Source organism: Sesamum indicum, linkage group LG7, assembly GCF_026168435.1.
Source record: "Sesamum indicum cultivar Baizhima isolate 11 linkage group LG7, ASM2616843v1, whole genome shotgun sequence".
NCBI lineage: Eukaryota > Viridiplantae > Streptophyta > Magnoliopsida > Lamiales > Pedaliaceae > Sesamum > Sesamum indicum.
This window is the reverse complement of record NC_142663.1, coordinates 5,506,744-5,519,512: the sequence shown is the minus strand read 5'-3', so window position 1 is coordinate 5,519,512 and position 12,769 is coordinate 5,506,744. Positions and strand designations below refer to the sequence as shown.

General features: G+C 31.1%; 1 protein-coding gene across 1 annotated transcript; it reads right to left on the bottom strand.

The window, feature by feature from the left end:
- Positions 1–5,547: 5,547 nt before the first annotated feature.
- On the bottom strand, positions 5,548–6,305 carry LOC105166021 (protein SMALL AUXIN UP-REGULATED RNA 51). The gene has a single exon (XM_011085210.3). It carries the CDS (start codon positions 6,205–6,207, stop codon positions 5,887–5,889), a length of 321 nt encoding a protein of 106 aa, XP_011083512.1. The 5' UTR covers positions 6,208–6,305; the 3' UTR covers positions 5,548–5,886.
- Between the last annotated feature and the right edge of the window lie 6,464 nt (positions 6,306–12,769).

Below are 12,769 nucleotides of genomic sequence, written 5' to 3'. Positions count from 1 at the left end.
ATTATTTGAATTTGAAGAAAGAATCCATCGTCAAATGATTTTTTAATAATATTTTTTTTCGACTAAACTAGTGAATAACATATGCAGAGATATTATTAATATATATTTAAAATTTATTATGACTCAAAATCATCTAAATAAGTACAATAAGTCCTTATGTTTATTTCAATCTTACAAATAAACTTATAATTATTGGTCACCCTTTGACATACGTAGATTTCCAAAATACCTTCTAAAAGTAGTGTATATTTATATTTCGAATAATTATATTTGCACTTCTGATTTATGGTATATTCACACAAACTATCCATATTTTTTGTGTAAATACATAAACAACTTCTAGCAGCTAAATATATGGTGATTTGTGTAATATTATGATGTTTTTGGGATTGTATGTTTAAGTTTTCAAAAAATAAAGTTAATTTGTAAATGATGTTGACGGTTCTTATGGAATATATATATAATTTGTTTTTAAAAGTAAAAATATTTTACATAAATATATCATATATCAGGAAATATAAATATAATGTCATTATCTCGTTACCAGTTACAAAAATTGCGTAAAATTATCATTATAGATAATTAATGATATATCCATAACTTGACAATTAGTAATTATTTATTGTTACTAGATTGGCGCGGTATATATATGTGTCATCGATTGTCTTCAGCTACAATTTTTGGTCACTAGCTCTTGTTAATAATAATTTTTATAAACATAATAATTACATTTATACCCTCTGATTTACATATACCATCCCCATATTTTTCGTAAATACATAAACCACCCATGACAGTCAAAAAATAGGGATAGCTTGTGTAATAATATTGACGTTCTTAGAGGTGTATGTATAATTTTTCAAAAAATAGGGATGATTTATGTATATAATATTGACATTTCTAATAAATATATGTGTAATTTATGAAAATGTAAGAATAATGTACGTAACTAGACCACATATCAGAAAGTATAAATGTAATCATCCCTTTATAAAATAACAATTACTAAAAAATTATAGAACTTGTTGCGGTGACAACTAAGAATCTCGTAATTGAATATATATAACTAAAGAAAATATTAAAATTATCGCTTGATATATATTTATAGAGACAGAAGGGATAAGAATTTGATGCACATTATTTTCGTAGTATAAAATTATTATACTGAGAGAATTAATTAATTAATATCTATACTATATAAAAAAAAAAGACCTTCCATACTGAGAAATGATGATTAATGATATTGCCGCGCCAAACTTGTATGGAGCAAAAAATACTCTTCTTAATTAACTTATTTTCAAATTTTATATTAATTGATATTTTTTTCTTTCTTTCAAATTTTTTGTAATGTTAAATATTTATTTTTATGTATAATATATTTAAATATAAAATATATTGATTATATACACACATGCCAGACTGATTAGTATAGCCAAATACGACTATCTTTTCGTATTAGTTGGTTGTAGACGTTTGAAAGCTTAGATCAAGCGGTTAGGGATGTCCGGTCGGTACGGATAAATTTTGGCCCACCTGATTATCTAAAATCTAAATTGAATCAGGGGAGAAAAGAAAAGGTGTGGAAGGACCACCTTCATTATATGTAGCGCATGCGCATCATATACATTGATTGATGATGAGGACATTGATCAAACACGGACCGTAGATCTATCATCAGTTGCAGTAAAATTTTCAGACATGATGAATAATTTGACTGGAATGAAGTGAATTTTGTAACAACATCAGCAGATAGGTAGGATATATGAATTAATAACTCACTGAGTGAATCTATTTATATAGCTTAGCTAAATTATTTTATATATTATCCATTGAGTTTTATTTTATTTTTTCAGATAAATTATTCGTAGCTCTTCTTTAGAAACTTGAAGCCTGAGTTGACTAAATTATAATAATAATTGAACTTCAATTATTAAAATATAAATGATTCAAATCTTACCCGTGGACTAGGAAGCATTTTCTCGCATCTACCCCCTATGATATGATAAATAAGAAAAAAATAAAATAAAATTTGTAAATTTTTTTTGGATAACTGTAAGTTTTATTAATAAAATAAGATCGTACAATACAACAGTGCTCAACTGGTGGTTTCTCCCTCGATAGGCCAAGGGATACGCCATAATCTATATAACGCACATGAACTAACAGAACGAGATAAATTAACACTGATAATCCTCTGTCTAATATCTTCCACGATAATGGTGGCTATTATATTCGGTGGTCGCTCCGTATGCTCAAAGCGTCTCAAATTTCGTTCCCTCCAAATGTGGTAAATGCAAGCAGTCAGGAGTGCACGATAAGCCAAGTTAATCATATGTTTTCCTCTCCATTTCCTTGCAGCCCACTCAACGTCCCGTGACCACTCTTTATTAGGCCATTCAAATCGAACAATCCGTCGAATCGTTGTCAGACAACTTCTGGCATAACGGCATCGAAAGAATAAATGAGTATGTGTCTCCATTGCGCCCTCATCACATAATATACAGGTGCCTAGATATGATAGCCATGGTTTATCAGCTATGGATAGTTTCCCCAAAATCGCAAGCCATAAGATGAAATTATGTCTGGGGATCTTCAGAGAACCCGAGAGTAGTGAAGACCAACCTACTTTGGGTCCCGGTGGGTCCAATAGCCTATAAAGAGATGCAATTGTAGGTCGTCCAGTCTCAAATCGCCAAATAATACGATCTGTCTCGCATGAATTATTGACAATACATGCAAAATCTCCAAGCACTCAATGTCCATAACGAGAGGCCAATGCCATTGCCTCTCTATAATAACACTGTTGAGCTTGTCCGTTGTCCGAAGCCCAAGCATATGTGGACCCCTCTGTGTTTTGAAAAATGGGAGGGGGTTAACTTGCATCAAGAGGATATTTGTAATTTTTTAAATAATAATGGAGGATTCATAATTATGTCAAATTAAGCTCAAGAAAACTCATTGTAATCTACCTATTTATTAACTACTCTCCTAAAATTATAGATCATGTACCTAACAAGTATGGTAGACTTACTATATAATTAATATGGAATTAATTAGAACCAATTCGGACTAGAATTTTCCAATCAAGTTCTATGGGCTTCGTAGGCGCCTAATTAGACGTGTTTGACACGGAAAATTAAAATTTGTGATACACATACATATATAGAAGGGGTAATTATACTCTCCTTCCATGAGGTTTGGTGTAATTATATCTTAACCTCCTATAATTTGAAAAATTACATCTAGCACTATCGAGGTTTGTTTCCGTCTAGCAAATAAGTCCCTCAATTAGTCAAAATTTACCAAATTTAGTGATACTAACAAAAAAAAAAAAAAACTAAACAAAAATCGATATTTACCCTCGATTGATTTACTAACTTATTACTAGTCAAATAATTTTTTTCAACTAAACTACTCTTATAATGGTGAAGATATACCTCCTTACATGCATTGATGTGTGAAAACGTGTGGGAGTAATTTGGTCATATATAAAATGACTTATCTAACCTGCAATAAATCAGTAATAATTCAATTGGGGGTAAATATAGAATTCTTTTTTTTGTTAATATCAACAAATTCAGTGAATTAACGAATGGAGTTATTTATTAGATGGAAGCAAACATTTAGGGATGCTAAATATAATTTTTCAAACCACAAGAAATCAACATGTAATTACGACAAATCTCAGAAAAAATAAAAAAAAAGGTGTATTATCCCTAAATAGAATTAAAAGTTGTGGTTTTCACAATATATCTGGATCTGATCTGCAAACCCAACCACCCAAGCCCGGCCTATATATAGGATCATAATTAAATATCTCAATTTCTGCAAATGTTGTTGTTCGAATGTGGTGGATTAATATTTGGAAATGAATGTAAGTTTGACTTAACTGGTTGCAGCATTACTAATTAATTCAAGTAGTCAGTAGTGGTCCGTAGACTTATTTACTGCCATGATATGTGGCAACCATTTTTATTAACAGTACCACTGTGATGATAATACATGCATGGTGCCAAGAAAGACAACGTCGTCATCCCATTTTCTGATGTGATATATATATATAGTAATTTAATTATATATATATAATATAACCACATATTCCCGAGAATTATTTAAATAAGTTTTTTCCAGTAATGATTCGTATCGATTCATTGCTCCCAAACCGGTTGCCGGACTGATTCCCTGTCGAATCAACCGGTCTGGTTCGGGTCTGAAAATATTGCCATACATTCCATGGTTGTGGATCAAATTAAGCATCGGAAGGGGATTTTATATTTTCTTTAATAGACATTAATTAATTGCATGTGCATGCATGCGACATAGATATAGTACATGATCAGGCTTTGTACTCATTGTCTCTCTCTAATTCTGATAAATATATAATATAACAAATTATATGGTCCGTATAATAGTATTTGTGATATGAATGAGTGATGGGAAACATGTAATTTTAGTTAAGTAAGTTGGAGGGTGATATTTTTTATTTTGCTTTAATTAAAATTTATAATTTGGTTCTGTAATTTTAATAATTATGGTTATTTTAGTTATTTCGAACTAATTTTGTCGAAAAATTTTATGTCATCAGTTATATCGACACCTAAATTTGGGACTTAGAATGAATTTAATGACATGACAGTCCAATATATCTATATGTATTTAGAAAATGGTTTGGTAAAAAGAGAATTAAAATTTGAAAAAAATTGTCATATCATGAAGTGGTAATTTAATTTTTGCCAAGTCATTTCCTAAATAAAAAAAATAATTTGGACTGCCACGTCCTTAAATTCGCTGAAAACTTTAATTTAGTTGATGACATGACTGATGACGAGAAATCGTTTTGACAAAATTGATCGAAAATGACTAAAATTATCATATTTTTTAAAATTATTGAACTAAATTACAAATTTTAATTTAAACATGATTAAATTATTATCTCCTAACTTACAAATTAAAAATTCTTCAATAATTTGAAATGATGAAATTAAAATAAAAAATCACAGCAAAGCCACTAGCTAGTGACTTTCACTAGCACATCACATGGTAAACAAAATGCCCAAAAATTTTGACATCTTGACATGTGACGCTATTATGCATCCATCTTAGTCGGATAGAATATTTATACTTTATTTCCTTTTCATTCTCTATTGTTTCTATCTGGTGGTCAATTTTCACCCTTCATTTTCCTCAACTCTAAATAATTCATGACGGATTCATTGGCTCAACGGTGACACTTTTTTCGTACGAAAGGTAGATCACATATTTAATATGATCCGATGAATGTACTATTATCGATAACCATCACTAGGTCTTAAGAAGAAGAAAAGGAGAAGAAATACACGCAATTAACCGTAAATAAATGGAAGTGGTCTAAGCACGAGCTAGTTTGCAGTAATCGACACATTATTTGACTATTTGGGAATAAATTATAGTAATTTGGAGACAATACAATTACGGGCTCATTCTTGTAATAGTAATTATGATTCAAACTGAACATGTATCGAAAAAATAATATTCTAGATGCGCATTAAAAAAAAACAAAAAGTAAAATGTGAGAAAAGAAGGGATATGAGTCCCCAAATATAGCCTTGATATTATAGTACTACTCTCACAGGGTACACTTACAAGGTCATAAATCTAGTTACAACCAAACACCACTGCGAGGAAAAATCAAAACTTTTTCCCTACAATTATACATATACACATATATCTCCCAAAACCCACATCATCAAGGGTTTAATTTCTAGTCAGCTAGTTAACGTACTAGTCCCCCCCCCCCCCCCACAAAAAAAAGAAAAGAAAAATCCCACAAGGGATGGTAAAAATATAAAATTACAGCAGCCTCCAGCAGTAATTTTTTTTAAAAAAAAAAAATTTTGATGATCATTCCTACCTAAGCATAGACGTTAGAGACTCGAAAACGTGTTGTTCACAAGGAATGGTGAGGCCCATGTCATGATCGAAGCCGAACTCCTCCTCGGCCCGGCGGAGCAGGGTCTGGAACTCGGGTCGGGTCAAGATTGAGATGGGGAGAATGTATCTGCTGCGGTTCTCACCTACGTACACCACGAAATGCCCCTTGGGCACGTCCAATGGCAGCCCTTCGTCGTTCTCGTACCCCCCCTGTTTCTTCCCTAAGCTCGAGCACCGCTTCATAATCTGCTTGATCACCGCCTTTTGGGACAGCTTATTGGATTTTGTCATACCCATTTGATGCTGTGCTTATTAAATTAAGCTTCTCTCTCTGCTTTTTCCTCTTCTTCCTTCTTTTTATAGAGAGAGAGAGAGAGTGGTGAGATAGCAATGAAGCGGAGTTCAGTCTATATATAAACCAGCTCGAGATTTATTTAATTTAATATATTTAAAGATAAAAAATAAAAAATAAAAAGAAGGAGGGTGGGGATGGGGGGGGGGGGGGTGTTGAGTCAGAAGAAAAACAGGGGCATGTGGGGTTGTGGGGGGGGAAGTAGAGACCACGGGTGTTTTTGGGCATTGTGTATTTATGTTAGAAAAAAACATGAAGGGAGCCGAAGCCATCGGGTTTACGAATTCTTGCTCCTATTCCTCCGGACAATTGGGTCCCTCTTTCTCTGTTTTAACCTCTTTTTCCAACAAATTTATCACCCTCTTCAAAAATTTCTTACTTAAATAAGATTTTACCGACCAAATCATTCTCATGATATATGTAATATATAATTGATCATTTTTTTTAATTATGTATAATTATACAATAAATGTATTAAGTTTGCTATATAAATAAGAAATAATTACATTCTCATTTCATGATATTTGATGTAATTACACGTAGATTTCTTGTGATTTGAGAAATTATATCTAGCACTCATGAAATTTGATTCCATCTAACAAATAAATCCCTCAATCAGTCAAGATCCACCGAATCTGTTGATATTAACGAAAAACCAGAAAACATCTATATCTATTCCTCATTAATTTATTGTAAGTCAAGTAAATCTTTATGACCTAATTACCCTCATACATTTTTCACACATTGACGTATTTGAGGACCTATATTTTCATCGTTATAAGGTAGATTAGTCCAAAACATATATATTTGACCTGCAATAAATCTGGAACTAATCAATCAAGGATAAATATTAATTGTTATTCAAATTTTTTGTTAATATTAACAAATTCAATGAATTTTAACTAACAAAAAAACTTATTTGTTAGACAAAAACAAATACCAAACCTTATGAGAGGTGAGTATAATTCTCCCTGTAATTAATTTACGTCCAATCAAATTCCATTTTGATTTAAAAAATTCAGAAAAATACAAGTAATTCCCTTATAATATTGCAAATGAGTAAATTAACTCTTTATCATTTTTTTAGCAGTTTATCTCTCCATGTTTTTTAAAATATGACAATTTATCTTCTTTTATTTTTTAAAATGAAGCAATTTGTCTTTTTTTATAGCGAGGTACATTGTTTTATTTTAAAAAACACAATAACTTGCTATTTTTTTTATAGAAAAATAATTTGTTCATTTACAATATTATGAGACAAATTGCATTAAATCCTTAAAAATTCCCTTTCTTTTTGGGCTAGATTGATTTTGTTTAATCTTATTCCTGACGTGGCTAAAATATTTCTCTATGATTCAATTAAAAAAATACACTTAGGAACTCACAGAAAAAATAAAAAAATACCGAATTTAACTAGGTACGGCCAGAATGTTTATGTTTTCACATTTATATTTCACTAAAAGACATTTATAAAGTAAAATATTACAAAGACATGAGAAAACTTTGGGTTAGTTGCAATTTTCTCCAATGTGATATTGCAAATGAGTAAATAACCCTTCATGAAAAAAATAGCAAATTGCCCTTTTGTACTTTCTAAAATGAAGCAATTTACCTCTTTAGACAGGGAGGTAAATTGCTTCATTTTAAAAAATATAGAAAGGTAAATTGCTATATTTTAAAAAACAAGGGGAGTTAAATTGCTATTTTTTTTTATATGGGGGTAATCATCTCATTTTTAATATTACAAGGGTTGCTTGCAATTTTCCCATAAAACATATGCCAAGAATAAGATGGGCAAGTATTCGTTTTGTAAAAAGTATTTATAAGAGATAATTACATTTACACATCGTGATATATTGTGTATTTACACAAATTATTATTCCTGCTTTTGGATAATTACGCATTCACCCACCAGAAATATGTACCACATTTACACATATCATCCCTATTTTTGGAAATTACATGCACACCTCCAAAATTTCAACACCGTTATGCAAACTATCATGCTTTTTTATTGGGGTAAAATGTAAGCAACTCCCATGATATTGTAAACGAGCAAATTGCGCTTCTATAAAAAACAATAGCAATAAACCTTCCTATATTTTTTAAATTGCTATTTTTTTTATCATAAAAATAATTTGCTCATTTATAATATTACAAAAAAATAGATTACATTAAACCCTTTTCATGATTACGAGTAATTTCTATAATTATATAAAAAATAAAAATAATTTTACATAACAAGTTATAGATCAACGATCAATGATTTGGGATGTATTTGGTAATGTTATTCTTTTGTGGCTTGGCACCATTGGAAGGTTGTTTTTGTCTTTCTATGGTAATTTTATTCACATCTCATTTTATTTCAACAAATTTATTGATATAAAACGATATTTTATCGTCGTCGAGATTATAATTTAAGAAAAATACACTGTATTTTTTTTTCATAAGATATTTTATGAAATTGAGTCGATGTAAATATGAACTTTATTATGATAATAACTTATAACTAGATTATTACAAGCAGTCATTTCACAATCGTAGAAGTTTTCCGATTATGTCTATTTTACTTAAAGTAATTTTTACCCTATAAGTGATTATTTAATTTATGCGGATTATTTATGAGCGACTATTTTGAAATATGAATTTAGGCATGGTCAATATAGATTCATGCATCTCTAATATTAAAAGAAAAATCTCTCCACACTCAAACGACGGTTAATGACATCGCTGCACTAATTTTTTGTTGAAGTAAAAAATGCCATTCGTGATAAAATAACTAACTTATTCAACTTTTCAGAATTTACATTAACTGATAAGTTATTATTTTTTTCTTTCTTTATCTTTGTTAATGGGTTTATATATTTTACTCTTATTTATGATATATCTTAAAACGTCAAAAAATATTTTATGATATGTACCCGAAAAATGACGTACCACAACGACTAGTTTAATAAAATTTAATGTGAAAAATATTTGTTTATAGTTACCTTACATATTGTTGTCCGTATTAAAGGACGTGCGATGTGGTCCTTTAAAATCGTAACTATGCACCTCCCTAGAGGAAAAGTCGCGATCAATGTATAAATTAATTGCTAAAATTAATATAATGTGACAACTTTTGCGTCTGGAATAGTACTTTCCATAATTATTATTAAGATGAGTCAAAGATTGTTACAAATGTGTATCAATTGCGTTAATTACACTACTGTGATGCTACCTATACACAAAAAGTGATATCATTGATATAAAATTGTAACAATATTCATTAGTCCCCTACTACACAGTTAGTGGAAAACGACTGATCAAATTAATAGGCCAATTTTTCAAAAATCAAACAACATAATCTACTCTAAAATGGGTTTTTATTTTATTTTTAAAATTGCATATTTAAAATTTTAAATTATTTGAATAGTTTAACAATAATCAGATTTGCACTTTCACGTATTTAAATATTTTATTTGTTGTATTATATGATTATATTATTCCTTTTATTGTTAAAAAATATAAATTAAATGGCTATATATGAGTAATTAATAAAATTATTTTTTTTGGAAATTATGCAAGTTTTTAATTATTATGTATGAATCATCGATTGCATATTGACCATTCATTTTTTTATTAATATTTAAAAAAAATAAATATGAAACATACTAGTCGAAATAAAATGGGAAAAAATAATTATTATTGATAAACAACAAGTGCAATATAGTATAATAATATATTTTAAATACATAGAGGACAAAATTGTCTTTAATTAATTACGTTTGTTTCAGAAGTAATTTGTTTTCAAACACTATCACTTTCAACTGCTCTTTGCTTTTTTTTTTACAAACATTACCTTCTTTTGATTCTATTAAAAATTTGAATTTTGTCTACAAAAATCACTTCTGTAAAAGTAGAAATTTTTACAAACACTCACTCAGTCAGATTCAAACTAACAACATAGCGAGCCGATTATTTTTATCATATCATTATTAGATAATTAAAAAATATTTAATCACATAGCAAGTGTAATACCCGTAGGTAAGTATCGACTTTGTTTGAGGAAGATATATGTAAGAATTCTTGGGGGGTTGTCAATATGAAGTAGAGAAGGCAAACAAGAGGAGTGGGGTCATGAAAAGGCTGTTTGGAATGCCATCCCATGTTCTGTGAATGAAATGTGTTGCTGTTTGTGACATTTAAACACTGAGAAGTAGAAGGGCTGCCCCACCATTTCCTCACCGAAAGCCAGTTGACACCACATCTGCTTGCCAACCCCTATTTTGAGGGATCAGATTAGTTTTCTAAATTCTCCATGTAAATTACACTGATCAGATCTTCAAAATACTCATGACTTGAGATTACAAGGAGCAGTTGTGGTTGATTTTAGAACTTGATGGGGCTGTTTTGACGGCTGACCTTTTTCCTACCTGCACTAAAGGAAAAGGGAAATATGTTGTTGATTTAACTATATATGTCGTAAAAATATTTAATGTTTGAGAGCAATGATTGGGCAGAAGGGAGAAAAAGTAATTGGGTTGACAAGATGAAGGGCATGTTACCTTTGCCCCCCTTTACTCTTGTGAAGACAACAAGCAAATGTACCTATTGGCGCCAGCCAACCTCCCTGCCTGCCTGCCTCATTCAATCCAAGAATTTTCCCAATGGGAATGCACTTGTTGCTCTAACTCATCAGACATATTTTAGCTTCTTTCTTGCATTTTCAGGCAATGTCCCTCCATTTCTTACAACAAACTCTTCCACATTTCCGATTACGTCGGGAGATGGGGTTGCTTGGGAGGGTTTCTACTGCTCGCTATTCAATTTTAATATGTAAATAATTAAAGGGGTGTTTCCAAAATACTTGATAAAATTTCATTTTTTTTTTCTACAAACACACTCAATTTTTCTATATATGATCAAAATTCAAAATTACGTATACTTGCAAAGACTTTGTATGTTATATTAGGGTCGGTCAAGGCGACGTCTCGATTAGGCAGCGAAGAACATGCATCGGGTAGCTGAAAACGGCTCGTCGCCAACTACTTAAACATTTGGGAAAAAGAAAATCTCCAAGTCAAGAGAAGTATAGATATGGGTATCTTGATGAATTAGGTTTGAAGACAAAACAAATGGCCTTCTCCAGGAAGTTGAGAGGTTGACATGTACGTGGGCCAATACAGCTAAGGTTGTGGGAACCGGAGAAACAAAGGACTTACGGATGTACCTCAACCATTGATACCTCATCACATGTACTGCAGCCCAGCAACAAGTACATAGATTATCGCCTCTTACACGTTTGATTAGTGTCTGGTTTTGGACCAATTATGTGTGTTCTACTTTGCGTTTGTGCTGTATGTCAAGTCATGCATATTTAAGGCAGCAACAGCAGTCTGTTTGCAGGGTCCAACCTAGCTGGATAAATTGAGTTGTTTTAAGGATTTCAGGATAACAACCCTCCATTCACACGTCTTAGTTTGTTGTGATGCTGCCATGCGTCCTACAAATGCAGAGTGAATTTGTGCAGTTTATAAGCCCAACGTCTCTTATCCCTAACGAGGCGTGTTTTCAAGAAGAAAATCGCGATGCTAGAAAGTCAAAATGGATGCAGTACACCATGCTAAGGTATCGTTGAACGCAACATCAACCGCCTTGAAATGGAGTTTTAGCATAATTGCATGAAATACAACTTATATTAGTCATGTGTTGATAATTTTGGTACTAACGTTCGACCTACAATACAAGACCAAATATGAGATCTACTCTAGCATGAAGGGGATCAAAATTGACAACAAATAATTAAATTTTACAAAAAATGACTAAATGTGAGATGTTCAGAATTAATTCTGTAAAAAAGGATTAAATATGTAAATAAAGAAAGTTACATAATAAAAAATATTAACGGTTTATAGTTACATGACAAAAAAATGTAATTTGGCTTAAAATTATTATTGACGTATATAATTCATCCTCTTACCGGAACATAAAACAACGTACTATTTTCTTCTTCTCTAAAAATGAGTTAATTTTTGGTCTGAACCCGACAAGTGTTTGGTATTCCTTCTCGAGCTTCTCTTCCAACTTCAAATGCGGAAAAGTCAGAATGGGAAGCAGGCAGAGTTTGAGCTTGAATATCTAACAAGTCGAGTTTTATGTACAAAAATATTCATTATAAGTGTCGGAAATATAACTAATATAGTATACAATATTGAATTTTTAACTTTTAACTTTTTAGTTTGAATTAAATAATTAGATATACGTCAAAGATTTCATAATTTTGCAGTTGAAGTAATAGTGAATTCTGTGTCTGCATCCTAAAAGGGGTAGTTGGCTGATAGCGCAGCAATTTAAGACTGAAAGGATGTCTGTTCAACTGCTTGAAGCTGTCAGCATTTACTGTTCTGTCCAGGCACAAATAGTTTACATATGAGCCCATTGGCCTACCAATTTGGGCCTAAAGGGACAAGCCCGTATAAAATGTTACTGATTTGTATGGGCTCATAAGTGTGGGCCTCGATAAGA

Coding starts and splice junctions, on each gene's coding strand:
- LOC105166021 (XM_011085210.3), bottom strand. CDS start 6,207: ATGGGTATGACAAAATCCAATAAGCTGTCCCAAAAGGCGGTGATCAAG.